At 42.6% G+C, this 19,300-nt stretch overlaps 1 protein-coding gene across 1 annotated transcript in view; it reads left to right on the top strand.

Moving 5' to 3' along the window:
• The window catches only part of WDR11 (WD repeat domain 11), a 44,618-nt gene that overhangs the window by 13,437 nt on the left and 11,881 nt on the right, over window positions 1–19,300 (top strand). Inside the window, exons 9-16 of the mRNA XM_006880147.1 lie at window positions 188–291; window positions 3,364–3,540; window positions 4,872–4,956; window positions 10,534–10,640; window positions 12,621–12,696; window positions 15,357–15,465; window positions 16,929–17,053; window positions 17,616–17,763. Coding sequence (XP_006880209.1) covers window positions 188–291; window positions 3,364–3,540; window positions 4,872–4,956; window positions 10,534–10,640; window positions 12,621–12,696; window positions 15,357–15,465; window positions 16,929–17,053; window positions 17,616–17,763 — 931 coding nt within the window. The remainder of the gene's footprint in view (window positions 1–187; window positions 292–3,363; window positions 3,541–4,871; window positions 4,957–10,533; window positions 10,641–12,620; window positions 12,697–15,356; window positions 15,466–16,928; window positions 17,054–17,615; window positions 17,764–19,300) is intronic.

Raw genomic sequence — 19,300 nt, 5'->3', positions numbered from 1 at the left:
AAAATATTTTCAAAGTAATAATTAAAGCTTTAGATTCTAGAGAGTTACGTAGCCTGTTTTACCTTTGGGTAAGATTAATAAACACTATACAAATAGAATGCCATGATCTGGGATTAATAAAAAGTTGTGAGTCAGTAGCCTATCGGTGTGAACTATGTAAAACCATCTAATTGTTATGTCTTTGCAGTAGTTCTGGTGTGTCACCCTTGTATTCCCCAGTGTCCTTCTGTGGAATTCCTGTAAGAGTTCTACACAATAAGCTCCCGGACCTCTCCTTAGATAACATGATTGGTAAGCTTTTCTTTTCCTTTGAGTTTTCATGTTAGGTGCTTTTTGAAGGGTGAAGTTAATAGTCACTGACTTGCAGCTTATTATAAAGTCAAAATATTAGCTTGTAAAAACTAGAAAATAACATTCTTTCCCAATAAAAGGGCAGAAGGCAGCTTAGGTGGGTGTTATAGATGTTGGAATTAGGAAATACTCAGTTATGAAGGATTCTGTGATCGGAAAGAAAGAGGAAGCAAGGCTTCCAGTTCCTGGATCTGTCCTCCTGAGCATGCCACGTGCCTCTGGACCACCACACCTGCTGTCCCTTGGCTTGGAATCCAATACCCAGGTCCTTCTTTTTCTGCTATGCATAATTGAAAATGCAGCTTGTATTGCATCCTTTAATCTCTCAAACCTGACTTGATGTTCCTTTTTAGTCCCTGATCATTAACAGCTGTATTTTGTTGTCCACACAAGGGCTTTGTATTCCGCCTCATTTCCTTTCCCTGCACTCAGCCAGGGCCTGGTGCAGTCTAAATGCTCTGTAAGGATTTGTTAAAGGAATAAGTGATGAGCAACGTTAGAAGCATTATTTTAGCTTTTTTGCATGTAAGTTTCCTTATTTTCGTGTTCAGGGTCCTTTCAAAAAAATGATTATTTGCAAATAAAATACTTTCTAGAATGAATTTAATTGTAATGGACCTTGCATCTCTTAAAAGAAGAATGAAGGTTTTGGATTTCAAATGAAAGTTGAAATCATAATGTCAAAATGAGTAAATATGCCAAGAAATTATGACATCTGATGATTTTAAATTTATAGTTTTTTGTTAATCATGAGTTTCTCTGGTTTGTACAGGGTTTTCTGGATCATTATTTGTTTTTCTGTAATGTAATTGAAAATGGATATTTTTCATTAGGTTTTTATTTAAATGCTATATCTTGGAGAGGGTTAAATCAGGCTACCCCTTGGAGGCAAGGATTCTGGGGCTTCATCTGAAGTACTTTGGACATGTTGTAAGGAGAGACAGGTCCTTGGAGAGGGACGTCATGCTTAGTAGGGTGGAGGGACAGTGCAGGAGCGAAGACCCTCTATGAGGTGGATTGATTCGGTGACTGGGGTAATCGGGATGGGTGTGTCCGAGGCAGTGCGATTGGCACAGGATAGAGCAGGGTTTAGGGCAAACGACTTGACGGCACATAACAACAACAACATATAGACAATACAGGCGAAACTAACTAGAAAATACATTACCTTATTAATGAATTAGAGTTGATGTTTATTGAATGTTTAACACTATTAAGTGCTAGACCTAAACCTTTATGGGTTACCATAATACATTCCTGCCAGTTAAGTAATATTGTCTCCATTTTCTTGATGTGAATACTGAGGCCCAGAGAGATTAGTTAAATTCCTGAGATCACATAGCCAATGAGTGAGAGAGCCACAGTGCTTCTTAGGCAGAAATGTCTTCTTGCCCTGACCACTTCACGTTGGTCTGGACCTGACCTCTGTGTCTGCGTGTTTCCTTCCAGCTGTAAAGCCCTTGTACTCCATGATTGTGTATTTAAAGCCATCTCTAGACAAAAATCCATGTGAAGAACTTAGATTCATACTTTTTGCGTTAAATTCATTCTGTCAGTAACACAATTTTCTGAGTTAATTGACCCTGTCTACATGGAACATAAAAAAATGAACATGAACGGAATGATAAATATACAGGCAGAACTAATCAGTGGTACGAAGCCCGTTTAGGTATCTGAGTGATATAAATGACATCCTTCCAGAGACAGAATGGTCTAGATTGCTTAGCAGCTCTTGACAATGTAGCTGATTTAAAAGTATTAAATAAGTAAAGCTTTGCGACTTGTAAACAGTTTCATTAAAACTTCTAATTAAACTTTTAATTTGGTATTCAGTGTGTGCTTAGCGATAATCGAAAACAGTTCTGTTAAATGTGGAGGGCTGATTTACAGTCCGTAGTAAAGGCTGCCGCATAGCATAGTAAGATCTAATGTGTCCTGCCTTGTGAATTTCTTGTTCAGGAAGATACTTGAAGAAGAATGTGCTGTTTCTAGAAGTTGCATCCAAGCTGATAGGGCTAGTTGGTATACAGGCAGCCTACCTGCTAAGCTTTCCATTCCTTCATGGCCCATTTTTGGTTCTAAAGTAAGGCAAAAAGATTGGCATCCATTGTTTGTGTCATTTTAATAGGATTAAAGTAGTGACCACTTCGCCTATATATCTTACCAATTTAACAAAAAAAAATATTATTAAAACAACTTTGCTTTAAAAAGTTATAATGTATGCATAAATATATGAACACACATATGCTTGTGTATTTTTTGACACGTTAATCTCGGTTTGAGAGTTGTTTCTGGGAAGATAGTTTGTACACCTTTTTAGTAGTCGTAGTCTTTGTCTTCACATTGTTTTGGTAGATTTTTCTACTGGAGTCATCCCTTTAGTTTGAGACAAAAGCTATTAATTTAGAATTAATCAGAGCATTTGAAAATAATCCTATTAAGCTGTCAGCAGTGACAATTTATATATTTAATCATATTTGTATATTCCTTTACATATTGTAAAGTTAAACTTTGTAATTATAGTTACACAGGCAACAAGTTTTGCATGAGAAACCATGAGGGAGTTCTAGAGCCTCGTGCTGGTCACTGCTCATTCTATGTGCTGTTTACACAGTGTGTGAGGTAGAAGAGTAACACTTAGAGCAGCGAGGAGACAGAAGTGTGTGTCTGCATTGAACCTCAGAGAAACTGTTCTCCACCCACCCAGTCCCCTTGCTTTGTTCTGCAGCCTCTGTTGAGTGCCCACCTCCCAGAGATGTGGACTGAGCCATTCTTCCCTAAAAGACAAGGGGCTCGGAAAATGGGAGCTCTCTCTGAGGTTTCCGATGATGTGACTGAAGTCCCGTCGCCCGTCAGGAGCTCTGGTGGCGCTAAAGAAAGCCACAGCCCCTTTCATGCCACCTTGTGCTCTTTTTCTAAACCTGAGAAGTATTTCCTCTGAAAGGTTTCTTCCCATTTTTAAGGCCAGCAGATGTTCTGATTTGTATATTATCCTTTTTCTTTGTGCATCAGGGCAAAGTGCAGTTGCTGGAGAAGAACACCCCAAAGGCTCCATTCTGCAGGAGGTGCATCTCAAGTTCCTCCTCACCGGGCTGCTGTCGGGACTGCCCCTGCCACCGTTTGCTATCCGCATGTGCCCACCGCTGACCACCAAAAACATCAAGATGTACCAGCCCCTGCTTGCTGTTGGTGAGGATTTGGCCTCTCTTGTCGTGTTTCTTCATGCCTGTTTTACACTTTCTGAGCCATTTAGGTTGCCGAGTTATTGCGGTGACACACAGCGTTGTGGAAGAAAGGCTTGCCAATTTGTTTCCATCACACCTTCGAGTTGGATTAGGCACACCTAGTCTCTAGACTGACATTGTTGCTTTTCAGTACCCTGGAGAGTGCTAAATATAAAATACAAATATTGAAAATATATTTAGACATCTTAAATTCTAAAAAGCATTGGGTTATGATCAGTGTAGATATTATAGTCACTATTTAGCCCATTTTTCAGTACTGGATTTATTATGAGATAGCTGAGAAGCTAGTGTAGAATTGTGGTTTTCATAAGTGCACAAAATGTGAATTTGCCTAGCATTTTGTTGGTGTACATAAATCCACTAATCTTTTTCAGTCATGAGCAATGAGAACGTGATTATCCAAACAACAGCAGCACTCACTTGTTTAACATATGAGAACGTTTTAAAGACTGACACTTCACCTTCTTAAATATGCCTATGTCCCTTATAATTATAGTTTAGACACACTACCTGAGGGCTTTAGATTCATCAATAATACCTACAAATTCAACTTCCAGTGATAACAGAAGCAGAAATAAGGAACTCAGTGCTTACTATATGTTAGGTGCTACCCTAATTATGTATATTTTCTAATTTGATCTTAAATAAGTAGATTTAGAATTTGTTTTAAAGAAACAAACAGATTTAGTTGAGCAAGCAGCTTATTCAAGAATATAAGGCAAAGTCAGGGCTTGGACCCAGATTTCTTAATTGTAAAATCTATAATTAGCCCCCCCCTCAAATTGATAATCTCCTTGTGATTTAATGTAAAAGACAAAATACAAAATCCTCATAAAAAAAAGTAGAAAATCTGGTTACTGAGCTCTGCTAGGTTGTCTTGTTGGATGAGGACTGACATTCTGCATCAAAAGGTGAACAAGATGGTAATCATTGTCCATCTCAAAAGGTCTAAACTCTCAGGTGTGAAATGGAAGACTTTCTGAAAGCATTTCTCCACGTTTTCTGGGTCTTGTGTTAGGTTATAAAATCTCACTGGATCTGTTCCTGGAGTGAGATACATGTAAGTATTCCTGTAACACAGAGCCCCTGAGATTAGACCCAGCTTTGCAAAAGGGAAGGTCAGGGAAACTCGTGTTTATTTTCTTCACGTATCACTCAGATATTTCTGTTCCAAGATCATTACTGTAAAAGGATTAAAATATTGAGAAAAGGTTTTTGTTAGAAAGATCTGGAATTCCCACCAAGGCCCACCCTCCTGTCACGTCCTTTTGACAGGCACAAGTAACGGCTCGGTCCTGGTGTATCACCTCACCAGCGGGCTGCTGCACAAGGAGCTGAGCGGCCACTCGTGTGAAGTCAAGTGAGTACTCTGTCCTCTTGGCTCCGGCCGCAGGCACTGCCCGGGTCCGCTCGGGCTGGTCCACTGCAGCAGGGTCTGCTTTTGAACTTCCTGGTTAATTCTGTGTCTAGCTAGTGGAGGCCTGAGGACCAAGGTGCTTTCTGACCAAAGAGCATTGTACTCCTGTTACAGACCAGAGATAAAGTATTTTTATAATTAATAATAATGAGACAACAAAGAATGAGATAGAGAGCATAAAAAACGGGGGCAGCTGTTCTCAACTGCTGTCCTGAGCTTCCCCATATCTTTACTGAAAATTATCAGGAAGTAAATCACAAAGAGAATTCAATGCAAATGAAGCCAAGCTCTTTCTATTGAAAACCTTCCCCTCAGGAGGGAGGGGTCAGTAGATAAAATGCAAAAATCCAGTAAACCCTTAAGGATTGCCTTTGGTGCCGCAGGGTGAATTCCATCCTGAAAGAGCATTCTGTTTATTACAAATATTTAGTATTGGCTTCCCATATACTCCCTTTTAAGATTTCATTTGCTTCTTCCTGTATGAATATTCCTTGGTTAGGGTGCTCATAACCTATTTAATGAAATAATTTATTAAAGGAAATAAATTTAATCTATTTTTTTAAACATCAGAAAAGAGGTGAAATTTGCTCGCACTTGGCTTTGGCTTTGGCTTTGAGATGCAATGTGTTGTGAGTGCTGTGGAGGTGGATGTGGGAAGGAAGGAGTTTGATGCCTCGTTGTTCATGTCCATGCTTAGCTGTGCCATAGCATCGTTTACAAGCATGAGTCTGGTTTTCTGTAAAGTTACACATATATGTAAATTGACTGCATGTTCCGTATATAGTCTTTTAACAAAGATGTAGGTAAGGCTGTCTTCTGTTCCCCATACATTACATAATTATGAATTTCACATAATCAAACCCACCACTGTCATTGAGTCAGTTCCTACTCAGCAACCCGGTGGGCCACTGTGGATCTGCCCTGGAGGGTTTCCAAGTCTGCAGACTCATGGGCGCAAACTGCCTGTCTTTCTTCAAGAGTGGTTGGTGGGTTTGAGCAGCCTTTGACCCTCAGTCAAGCCCCAGCCCTTGTGCCACCACAGTTCACGTAGATTTCCTGAATGCCCTGAACCGTTTAGTGAACTGTTAGTGTGCACGTCATCCTGACAGGTGCATTTCTGTGAGGTGGAAGTCTCTGAAGTGTTTGCCTGGCCTCCTTCCTTCAAATGCATTGTTCTGTCGGTGACCTAGGTGCGTATTTAGTATCAGCTATACTCAGCTGTCCAGCATCTCTCAGTCACACATTCTCGGAGGCTCTGGTCTCCGAGGGCCAGTGGTGCAGGTCTGCAGGTCATCTCATCTTCTCCTGTCAGGGTTTTGCTGCTCACTCTCTGGCCTGGCTTCCAACAGCCCTGCTGCCGTGCTGTCCGCCTCCTTGTGGTGGTTCCATTTGTGGCTGAAGTCAGCCATCAGTCAGCAGTCATTCAAAGGGTTACTACAGATACTACTGCTTTCCATGTGTCATTTCATCCTATCTCCACTGCAGTTCTCTGAGTAGTCACAAAAGAAGAATCTGAGAATCAGACCCTCATCAGTGAAAGGCATTGATAGAATCCAGCCTAGGATTTTCTGGGTTCAGACTCCAGACTCTTTATTTACGTTTAGAATGTGTAAGCTAGATCTCTAGCTAAGAAAGGCATGTAAATTAGCCTGAAATATAGTGGCCATACAATACATATGCCAAGTGAGCCTGGGTTCATGCTAGCAATTTGAAAAATGCTCCAAAATTTGAGCAGCTTTTATATTTTTCTTGGCAATGAAATCTTTGATAAAGATACAGCTGAACTAGCTTATTGTCAAATATTAATTGTAAGGAAGATGCAAGCTTCTTGTTAACTGTTGATCCGTCATATCTACCAGTAACCACATGCTCTCTTACCAGCTTTATGGCTGAGTAACATTGACATTGTTCAAGGGTTACCAGAGAAACCAAGAAACTCAAGGGACTTTTTTATTCAAGCAGGCTGGTGTTGTGAACAATCTATACTCCATTTTATAATATAAATGTTCCCGCTGGAGTGCCATTTTCATGATGATTCAGGTTTTATATCCAGAGAAGATGGCCAAGAGGATGCGAAACTCCTGCTGTCTTTTTGTGTTAATTAGTACAATTATAATATTCCACTTGAAAGCCATAATAAAAAAATTCACAGATGTGTTCTAAAAGCTGCTGAGCTTATTAGCAATAAACCCAAACATTTTAGATTCTCATATGGAAATGAAAAGGGCAACTTTTTAAAAAGTTGTTCTTCTGCTGTGAACTACTTTTTGGAAGCACATTATCACGAGTCCTTGAATGTTAATATTTGCACACGGCTAGGATGGCTTATCTGTTTATAATTTGTGTGTGTTCTTTTAAATGATAATGATGACGTTGGGTTTTTTCCCCCATAGGCCACTTTTAAAAGCCATTTTAGGTTGCAGATAAGTTGAGCTGAATCATAAGAGTTCCCATTTACGCCCCACCTGCACCGCATGCAGTCTCTCCTTTACCATTCTCTTTACTCTTGTGATACATTTGCTACAGTTAATGAGCCAGCATTGATAACAGTTATTGATATAGTTCACTGTCCGTCCTTTCCGTCAGGGTTCAGTCTTGATTTGGCCCTATGAGTTTTGACAAATGCGTGATCCTGTGTGCCCACCGTTATACTTTGACTGCCCTGAAAAGAACGCCCGGTGCTGGTCATCACCGCCCGTGCCCTCCCTCGGCCCCTGGCAGCCGCTGACCACTCCTGGGCTCATGCGCTGTGTTTTCTTCAGATTGGCTCCTTTCGCTTAGCTGCGTGCATTAAACTGCCTCCTTGTCTTTTCATGATTCGAAAGCTACTCTCCCCTCTATTTTCCTTTTTTGAAAACCACTGCGTCCTACTCCATTGTGTGACTGTACAGTTCATTTATCTGTATACGTGTCGAAGGATCTCCTTTTCAGCAGTTGTGAAGCGTCTGTGTCACTTTGTTTTCTCATCTCCTTGGGGCCGGGACCTCGGTGTGTGAGGTGAGCCTGTGTGTAGCTCTGGAAAACCACCTCGACTGTCAAAACCAGCGCTGTTTTTTGTTCCCGTGCAGAGTGAAGTGTTCCTTCGCGCCCCATCCTGCCACATGTGGTGCTGGTCATGGTTTGGATTTTAGTTGTCTTCATAGTAAACGTTGATAGACCGCCCCGGGGGTCAGCGAACATCCTCCATCTAGAGCTGCATAGTAAATAGTAAATAGGCTCAACAGGCCTTACACTCTTGTCTCAGCTACTCTGCCGTCATAGCGTGACAGCAGCCACAGCATGTTGTTACGAGCTGTTGAGTCAGAAGTGATTTATGACTGACCGTCAGTGGGTTTTCAGAGAATCACGTGGAGGATTTTGCCCATCTTTCTCCCCCGGGGCAGCTGGTGGAGTCAAACCCCGTGCCTTTGAATTGGCAGCACAGCTCCTTACCTCTAGGTCACCAGAGCTCTCTAAAAGCAGCCATAAACAATACATTTTTTTCAAATTTTCTGTCTAAAGATTCCGATGGGCAGTGAGCACGGAACAGGACTTGCCTCCCGACTGGCCTCTGCTCTGATGTCAGCAGGGCATCTCTGTGGCTCTCGTGGGGCTTCTGTGTTGTCCGTGTGGCTCACTTCTGTTTTTCAGTCTCTGCATGAATGAGGTCCACTCAGGTGGGCTGTTGTTGTGTACTGACAAGTCAGACCCCACTCATGGCTGACCCTTCAGGAGGGTTTTAGAGACTGTAAATTGCATGGAAGGAGAGGGCCCATCCTTCTCCCACAGAGTAGCTGGTGGATTTGAGCCATGCCACTTTGGGTTGGCAAAACAACTGTTTACCCCTGAGCCACCAGAAGTCCCTCTCAGGTGGGCTAGTGGTGGTACAGGTGGGATCACTGCTGTCAGTCCCACATAAAGAAGACTCCCAGGGCACCAGGATTGGACGTTGCTGTCCTATCATACCACATTCTCTTTGACGTTTTCTTTTCTCTAATTCAGTTTGCTCGGCTCCATGGTCAACACTCTTGGCACCAGTAGCCAGGAAATCAAAAAATGTATTGCGATGGGAAAGTCTGTGGTTAGGGACCTCTCTAAAGTACTCAAGAGCAATGGTGTCTCTCTGGAGACTAAGGTGCACCTGATACAGGCCATGGTTTTTGCAATCACTTGTTATGCATCAGAGAGTTGGACAGTGACTAGGGAGAATAGAAGGAGAATTGACGCCTTTGAGCTGTGGTGCTGGAGAAAAGTATTGAATGTACCATGGACTACCAAGAAAACAAATAGATTCATCCTAGAGAGGGTTAAACCAGGCTGCTCCTTGGAGGCAAAGATTCTGGGGCTTCGCCTGACATACTTTGGACATGTTGTAAGGAGAGACAGGTCTTTAGAGAGGGACATCATGCTGGGTAGAGTGGAGGGACAGCGCAGGAGGGGAAGACATTCTATGAGGTGGATTGATTCAGTGACTGGGGTAATCGGGATGGGTGTGTCAGAGGCAATGAGATTGGCACAGGATAGAGCAGGGTTTAGGGCTGTTGTACATAGGGTCGCTATGAGTCACAAACGACTCAACGGCACATAACAACAACAGCAGCAATTGATAGATCATTTAGAATTTCATTCATTTTCATCTAACATCTCCATTCATCTTCTTTGTTTCTGAAACATCTCTCTGCTTCCTAACCAACAATAAATTATTACAGAATTGAAGAAAATCCTTACTTGGACCCAGCTTTAAGTGGTTTGTTCAGAGTATTTCTGTATGACTTGTGTTTTTAAGCAGTTGCTGTTTTTGGAAAGTATTACAGCTCTCGCCCTGGCCCAATTTTACAGTCATTTTAATGCTGCTGTGAACCCTTATAATCTGTCTTGTCATTACTCTTAGAGGTATATGCTTTAATTAGAAATAATTGCTAATTAAGTAGGATTTTTGTGGGAATGTAATCCCTAGTAGCACAATGTGCTCAGCTGTTACTTAACAAAAGAACCGAGGCTGGGGCCCACCAGTTGCTCAGAGGAGAGGAGACCTGGGAATTGCCCCTGTGAAGACTGTGGCTGGGAACCCTGGGGACAGTCCTGCTTGGCCCTCTAGACTCCCACTGAGTGAGAATTAACACAGCAGCACACAGCAAAATAGCTCAAAGTGAAAGGGCACATTAATACTCCTAATTAACTTGTGTAATTAAAATTTAGATCTCACTAGGAGAAACTTCTCCTTGAGGTCTCATCAAGGAGGTGGTTTGACACAGTGACTGTAACAGCGGGGCTGAATGTGGCAGAGACCATGGGGATGGTGCAGGGGCTGAGAATGACGAGACCCTGGGGACGGCGCAGGGGCTGAGCGTGGCAGAGGCTGTGGGCAGAGACCGTGGGGACGTTGCAGGAAAGGGCAGATTCAGAGCTGCATTCACAGGGTCTCTGTGAGTCAGTCTACTCAGCAGCACCTGACAACAACTGGAAGGATATATTCTTCAAAGCAACCTTTGAAACAGAAGCAGGCCATTCGATTAACCACTGTTTAATTTCTCTCCGCAGAGGAATCGAATGGTCAAGCCTGACCGGTTTTCTGTCGTTTGCCACCTCAACACCAAACAATATGGGACTCGTGAGAAATGAACTCCAACTCGTGGATCTTCCAACAGGTGCGTGTTGTGTTCCTCGACTGCTCAGGGCTGGAGGTGTGCTCCGTCGTACTGCTGGAGATTCCGCTGTTTAGAGAACAGGTTCTAAAGGACTTCCTTCCACGCTGCATCTATCTTCTCCTGTACATTTTTATTAGTTTATTTACAAAATTAAAATACAAATTTGAACAAATTCTCTCAATTTCCCTTCCCCTCCCCCACCCATCAAATTGTACAACCCAATGATTAATCCCCCCTTCCCCCTACACATCCACATCCCTCTGCTTCCAGCTTCTCCCACCCCTCCGGGATCCTTATACTCCTTCTACAATGATGGTCTTATGCAATATTTATCCTTGTGGGACTGAGTTAGTTCACTCAGCACATTTTTATTTATGTATTCATTTTCTTATTTTACAGTTGTCCTAGGAAAATCTCATCCTGTTTGTATGAGACAATCTTGTAAAAACAAGTACATGGTAAAATGGGATACTGTTAGCCTGCATAGGAAGCTTGTTAGAAAAAATAAAACACCAGTTTATTCTCTTAACTACATTGCTAAATAGAACCAAAGATGTTTTAAAACACATATTTGTATTTAAACTTTGGGATAGTATTTGTTAAAACTTTTGGCCTTTGTAAAAAACTCTTTTAAAAACTTGTAAAGGTTTGTTTTCAGACACTCAGATTGAAAACTTTAGTCTGACTGAATAGGATATCTTAATTTTGGTGTTAAAAATTTATAACTGGAAGCATTTCAATGAGGTGATTTGTTTGGAATGGTTTCGAAGCCCAGAATCCAGTACATTTCAAAAAAATAGCTTGAAGCTGTAATGTAAGTTTCAGATTCTTTTCTAGCACATGCAGGGATACCAAATAGATAAATTATGTTTAAAAATAGTGCAGCACTGTGAAGCTGTGTTGGTTATTTTAACCAGTCTGCTGGGTGTATGTATAAAAAGTTATGGCACATTATTACTCCTTATAGTCTCAGAGGTACATAGCTCTTAGCACCTCCAGACCAGTGTCCCTTTAGTCATGATGAAGGTGGCCTCCACTGTGACCTTTATCCCCTGATCTTTGGACTGGCTCACACTCTAGTTACTTCATGTTTCAGAGGAGATTACTCTCCTTTCCTGTCATCCACTCAAAAACCGAAACACCCCTGAGCATTTTTATATTAAATGCAAAGAGAGAGATTTCTGTTATTACAAGTGGTTGCTAACTGGTTTAAGTGAGACATTTGATTTCATAGCCTGAAGACTCCAACCTTGGTTCCTAAGGAGAGAAGTGACTAGTGGAGTCAGGAAAGGGTGAGGCGGCTGGTGTGGGACAACAGTGAGCCTATGATGATCACCGTGATGGCCAGAATAGCAGGGAGCGTGTAGGCACCACGTTGTGTTTGAATATAGTGTAACCTCTGTCATTGTCTAAGAAAAGAAATCCTAATATGTTTCTTCAGACACAAGCATGCATTTGTGTTTTTAATTCACAGAAAACTAGGGTTTTTGCAGTTAAATTCTTTCATAGGTAATGTGTACCATTTTTAGAATCTTCCTATATTAGAAAATTTTAGTTGTTTTTCATATAAGAAATCAGAAATGCTTTTCTGAAGGATATTTTCCTCACTAAGCAGAATTTGTAAATATGGCAATGTTTGTAAAAATAGGTAGTTTTTACAGTAGGCAATTGCTTTATTATACTTCAATTTTACATTTTATTATTGCATTAAAATGTAATTATTTGGAAGAACAACTGAGGGGATTCAAGAAACTTAACAAAAATTCTTCCATAAAGTAGATATAGGAATATAAGTAGTATGTTAACTTCCAACATTGTCTTAAATTCTTTTATAAATTTATATTATTAGAAATGGCTAAGACTCAAACGAAGGCATGAATGGGAAGATGCAGGGTGGAACTGGTCACTTTCCCCCGTTGTGACTGTACCTCCGCAATGCTCCGTGTGCTCAGGAACCTCCTTTGCTGTTTACATTTACAGGTAGAAGCATTGCTTTCAGAGGTGACCGAGGCAATGACGAGTCGCCCATCGAGATGATTAAAGTGTCTCATTTGAAGTAAGTGTTACCCGAGAAAACAAAGCCCTCTGATGCTATAACGGAATCTCATGCATTCTTTTTCTTTAATTAGTGCTAATATAAAAGAGTGCATGAAGAGTTTTTTAAATAATGGTAATTACTATACGTCAACATGGTCTACTCACTAAAAGTGTTTGTTTTATTTTCTGTTTTCTATTTCCATTTACGAACTATTCCTAGCTAGTCAACATATTCATGTTGAACTGTATAATTGTTTAAGATATCTTTAAATATTGGTTTATGTCTTGTGACCTCTATATACTTAGTTAATATTCGTTCTGTTATTATTTTTGTTGCTTCCTTGGCATATTCCCGTAGATGATGATGTTTGCAAATACAGACATACTCTTTTCCACTTTGTATGTTTGTTTATTCTTGCTGTACTCTCCTAAGGCTTCCAATACAATGTTGAGTAGAAGAAATGAGAGTTGGTGTTGTTGAATAATAAATGTGAATGCTTTCTCCATGCATCCTGAATCTCAGCCATCTTAGTTGTAGAAGTTTTTGTTTGCGTTTTATGTGAGTAAAAGTTTACAAAGCAAGTTGATTCTTCATTAAACTGTTAGTGCACATTTTCCCCCACATTAATTGCAGTCCTTCCCTGATGTAGTAGCACTTTCCTCACTCCCTGTCTTTAGCTCTCTTTTCCCATAATCCTTCCATCCTAACCCATTTTCTTAGGGCTTTATCTTTGGGTAAATGCTGCTCTTTGCCCTTACTTGAATTGATTGCCTTGAGTTGGACCCAGCTTGTAGCTGAGCGTCCTGCAGGTTTTCAGAGGCTGTAAGTCCCCGGAGAAGAGATTTCCCATCCTCCATCCATGAACCCCTGCTGGGTTCAGACCACCAGAGAGATGCTGCCTTTTCCTTAGCAGCTCAGCTCTTAGCAGCTCAGCTCCCCGCGGCTACTCCAATGGAGCTCCCTCGTTGGGCCTTGTTATTTATAGTTATTTTAAGGAGTGAGTGCATCCTGGTGTTACTGATGTTTGGCTCACAGTTTAGCCGTGGCGCTAGTGAGGTTTGTTCCAGGCTTGACGGGTGACCAAACGCCCTGGTGCTAGGGATTCACCCAGTCTCTTATCACATCCATAAACCTGGCTTTTTTAAAGGTTTCTGAGTTTCCCACCACTCTGCCTCGTCTCTCCCACTGCCACCCCTCTAGAATGGTCAGAGGTGGTAGCGTGACCCCATCTACCTCTTCTCGTCTCAGGGTCCAGGGAATGCAGGTTTATGGGGACTGATTGTTTCAAAACATCTTTGCGCTTCTTCACGCTTATGTCAGGTTGAAAAAATTCTCCTTTTCCTCCAGTTTTCAGATAATTTGTGTCATGAGTAGACGTTAAACTTTGTTGAATGCTTTTTCTGCGTTTATTGAGATGATTATACAGCTTTTTTTGTTTGTTTTCAAGTCTGTTAATATAAGTCCTTCTATATAGTTGTTGTATACGTGCTTTCTCAGGGCTCTGTATTTACTCACTGCTGTCCAATTGGTTCCCACTCTCGATGATCCACCTTAGAGGTAAATCGTCACAAGAGGAGACTGCCCATCATTTTCCTGAGGAGCACCCAGGTGGATTCGAACCACTGATCCTAGTTAACACCCTGACATCTGAGGCACCAGAGCACTCAGCTGTGTATAAGAGATCATCAAAAGTATAATACATTAAATTTTCATCATTCATCAGGGTTTGAATAATTGTTGATATATCTTACCTATTCTGCTTTTGCTTTTATCCTCAGAGCATTTAGTGAGGTCTGTAGGACAGATGAGAGAAGTACCATTTTAAAGACAAGCAAGGAGCTCTGATTGTATAGTGCATCCCGTGTTGTACTGCTCATCGAAAGGTGATCAGTTCAAATCTAGTGACTGCCCCATGGGATCAGGGTGGACAGGCTCCTGGGAAGCCTGATAGAAGGTCTCTGTGACTCAGGATTGACTTGATGGCAATGAATAAAGCTAAGTAGAATGGCTCTCAGAAAGGCCACGTGGCTTGTCCGAGGCCACCTCGACTGCGGACGGCAGCCTTGGTCCTGTGCAGAGGGAAGCCCTCCCGCAGGCCCAGGGCTTCTCCAGGGCACAATGCCGTGATCAGGGATTGATCGTTTCTCGGCCCTCCCAGTGGGTTGCGTGTGTTCTAGGCTCCGTTCGGGCTGTGGAGTTGTGTTTGTGGCTGTCATTCTGTAGTTCCTTCAGGCACGACAGGGAATGAATGAGTGAATTTTGTTGAATACCTGCTGTGGCAGGATGACACTTATGTTACCCCTCTCCATAACATATTTATCAATTCATTGATAAATGGCGTTCTTTTCATGTTGTGTATGAGAAAAGAGAAAACACAGCCCCTGGAGAGCTGATGTAAGCTGTGGTCTCAGGATTTGAATCTGTAGTTTTACTTTCCTCTGAGCTGGTTGCCTAGCCTGATTATGTGAGGGTCTCTCTACCCTTGAAAGTCATCTTCTGACTTAATTTTTATGACTGTTAGTTATTGGAGATAAATGTTTGTTTAAATTGTGTATGTTTAAAAAATTGTATATTTAGAATATATTCTCTTGAGTTCTCAGATTTGTTGAGCTTTTGTCTTTTAATTGATCACGAAAATTTTGCAAAAAGGCCTTATTTCTCAATTTTGTTTATTTTAGGCAGTATCTGGCAGTTGTCTTCAAAGATAAACCCCTGGAATTGTGGGATATTAGGACTTGTACCCTCCTTAGAGAGATGTCCAAAAATTTCCCTTCAATAACTGCGTTGGTAAGTTACCGTTTAAAAGCAAAATCCTTTATTTAAACATGTATCTATGTAGTAATAGCTCAGGTGGTCTACTGTTAAGAAGCTGCACTGCAATCCCAAAGGCTCAAGGTTCGAATCTACGAGCTGCTCCACGGGAGAAAGCTGGGCAGTCTTGTCCCGTGCTACTTACTGCCTCTGAGAACCCACTGTGGGGTCAGCTACGAGTTGGTTCTGACTTAATGGTGCACAATAACAACAATTATAACTAATAAAGTCCGAAAGCCAGCTAGTGTCAGTGCAGGGTCTCTGATCCTGTATGCGGCTGGGGAGAAAGCAGACCAGTCAGCCTCGGGAGCGAGCTGGCAGCCCTTCAGCGAACCCAGACTCATTCTGGCCTCTGTCCACTCTGCTCCCGCTTGTCGTCTTTTACCAGCATATTGGCAGCAACATTACCAGTCTTGATGGACATTGGAGACAACTTGGATGTCCTCTACTGAGAGACAGATTAGAGTGTCAGATGCACGCGTGGAGTGTTGCGTTGCACTCCAAGCAGAGGAGGCCGAGGGAGAGAGCTGTCTGAAGGGAGTACACGATTAGGTATTACTTGCCTGGTAACTGTCCAGAATACGAGATGCACAGCAAAGTGGTCTCAGAGGCAGGGCGCGGGAGCGGGGGAGGAAATTGTGCAACAAGGAAAGAATCTTTTTAGAGAGAAAAGTGAACTGGGGTGGGGGTGTGGGGTGATAGGGAGGAAAATGCGCAACAGTGAATGAATGGAAGTCCAAGTGTTCTGTAAACTTTTGTTAAAACATCAATTAAACAAAAGTGCAAGAAAGAGAATAAGGAGTGGTAAAAAGTAATCAATAGGTTGTATAAAACAAAATGTATAGAGATTATTGTACAAAACACAGTGTACATGAGTGAAACTCAATGTAATAAAACCCCAAACCAGCAAATACAAAGAACCAGAAGGAGATATGTAACCCAGCACGGCTGTGTAGGTCACTGACGCATGCGTGTGCAAGAAGGAGCACACACATGACAAGATCCTGGTCTAAGTGCTTTGCAGTTAGTGGTAAGATGCGGAATAGATGCATAAAGCACGGGAAGTTTTGCTGGATTTATGCATGATAATGAGCCACGGATTGAAGGGAGGGGAGGCAGGGAGAGGCTGTCTTGATGGGAATGGAGGTAGCATAAGAGAGCTCATTAGCTTCATAGTATGGGTAAGAAAGCATCAAAAGGATAGACCTTTCCAAAGCTGTATTTTATTGAAGTCCACTGCCTCAAGCTCTGAATAAGCACTTCTGTTGAACCTGTCAATAAATAGGTAAAACCCAAAGAAAAAAATCGTGATTTTATGTGTCAGAGTAGTAAGTAATACTGGAGAGGAGAGGAGAGGCCGGGCGTGCTGAGCACGCAGAGTCTTCCTGGAGGTGCTGTGACAGAGGTCCAGCGCTTGTCTTGGTCTGTCTTCTCCACAGGAGTGGTCACCATCTCACAACCTGAAGAGCCTGCGGAAGAAGCAGCTGGCCACCCGGGAGGCCATGGCCCGCCAGACCGTGGTCTCTGATGCGGAGCTGAGCATCGTGGAGTCGTCTGTCATCAGGTGCAGTGCACTGCTTCCTGCCCCTGTCCTGTGTGGTGTCCTTGTCATCCTTGGGGCTTGACACGTGCCATCCAAAGGCATCTGCTTTTGAACATCCTTGGTGTTGTATTTCAGTACTACCCAGTGGTTGAAACGTTGCTTTTATTATTGTGTTGCTTCCTGCAGTCAGTAATATTTGCAATAAGATCCACATACCAGCAGTGTTCACTAGTGAACATAACTATCTTTATGCCCTCGGCCCCATAAACTGTAGCTTCTAGGACAGCGAAGAGAGTGGAGAGTCTCCGTTCCAGTCCTGTCTCCATCCCCAGCAGTTCTGCACATTAAACTCTTGGGTGGTTATGATGGGCGTCGGTTAGGGGGTGAACTTTCTTTTGCTGTATAACCAATTCAGAGGGGTTGTGATGTATTCTCTTACTAGTTGGTCAAAGGTTAGCTTCAGTCATTTTTCTTCTAATGGTTTTGAACCACTTATCAATGCTTTTTTATTGTGAGTTAATTAATTATAGGTGTCATTTTAAAGATAAGAAATCTCTCTGTCTTATTTTCTTCTGCCCTGAAGCTTGCTACAGGAAGCTGAAAGTAAATCTGAGCTGAGTCAGAACATCTCTGCCCGGGAGCATTTTGTGTTCACGGATAATGACGGCCAGGTCTACCACCTGACCGTGGAGGGCAACTCGGTGAAGGACAGTGCACGGATCCCTCCAGATGTAAGTGCAGCCTTTCACTAGTCGGAAGGATTCTTTGCAGAGGCCTTGTTGGTTCCATAGCCAGTGAAGCCATCAGCTGTTTGGGAAGCTCTTTGGGAAACATGCATGGCGGTTGTTGTTATTGTTGATTACCCTCAGTGGAGCTTGACTCACAGTGACCCTATGAATCCCCTCTACAACTATCGACTTTTATTTGCATGTCAGTAAACTTTACTGTTACGAGGTTATCAGTGCTTAAATGTACTGCTGGGAAGGAGCTATTTTGATTAAACCCTTAACACTTGTTACTCCTTTTTAGCTCCATGAAAGCTTTTGAGGAATTATCTCTATCTGGTTAAACTGAGGGAGAATAAGTAACTTTTCCAGGTCACTCAGCTCAGTTACCTGCCAGAATAGTGTTTTAAACTTAAGTCTCTGACTTCAGAGTCTGTCTGCTTTCCATCTCTACGGGGAAGGATTTAGTTTACAAACTGTTATTATTTATGGTTGTGACTATTTACTAACTTCTGTGTAACAGGAGCCCTGGTGATATAGTAGGTTAATTGTTAGGCTGCCAACCGAAAGGTTGGCAGTTCAAATCCACAGCCCAGTTCATGGGAAACAGATAAGCCAGCTTTCTTCTATTAAGATTTACAGCGTTGGAAGCCAGAAGGATGGTTGCTGTGAGTTAGAGTTCACCTGACACCAGTGGGATGAGTTTAGTTTGGGGCTAAACTTTTTCATACATTTGTGGAGTGCTTCCTCAAAAGACGTCCATTTATCCTAAATCAGTCACGAAGAACTTAGAACTTCCTTTCTGTTGAGTTCTCAGCTTCTTCATAGTTTTCTGTTCCTGTGCTGTGGGACTCCTTAAGAGTTGTACTGTGTAATGCCGTGGGACTCCTCGACTGTTGTGTGCGATGCCGTGGGACTCCTCGGCTGTTGTGTTGTGTGTGATGCCGTGGGACTCCTCGACTCTTGTGTGTGATGCCGTGGGACTCCTCGACTGTTGGGTGTGATGCTGTGGGACTCCTCGACTGTTGTGTTGTGTGTGATGCCGTGGGACTCCTCGACTGTTGTGTGTGGTGCCGTGGGACTCCTTGACTGTTGTGTGTGATGCCGTGGGACTCCTTGACTGTTGTGTGTGATGCCGTGAGACTCCTTGACTGTTGTGTGTGATGCCGTGGGACTCGTCAACTGTTGTGTTGTGTGTGGTGCCGTGGGACTCCTTGACTGTTGTGTGTGATGCCGTGAGACTCCTTGACTGTTGGGTCTGATGCTGTGGGACTCCTCAACTGTTGTGTTGTGTGTGATGCTGTGGGACTCCTTGACTGTTGTGTGTGATGCCGTGGGACTCCTCGACTATTGTGTGTGATGCCGTGGGACTCCTCGGCTGTTGTGTTGTGCGTGATGCCGTGAGACTCCTCGACTGTTGTGTGTGATGCCGTGGGACTCCTCGACTATTGTGTTGTGTGTGATGCCGTGAGACTCCTTGACTGTTGTGTGTGATGCCGTGGGACTCCTTGACTGTTGTGTTGTGTGTGATGCCGTGAGACTC

This window comes from Elephantulus edwardii, unplaced genomic scaffold (genome assembly GCF_000299155.1).
Source record: "Elephantulus edwardii isolate Elephantulus edwardi_28Jun2011 unplaced genomic scaffold, EleEdw1.0 scaffold00006, whole genome shotgun sequence".
NCBI lineage: Eukaryota > Metazoa > Chordata > Mammalia > Macroscelidea > Macroscelididae > Elephantulus > Elephantulus edwardii.
This window is presented reverse-complemented; position numbering and strand designations above follow the sequence as displayed.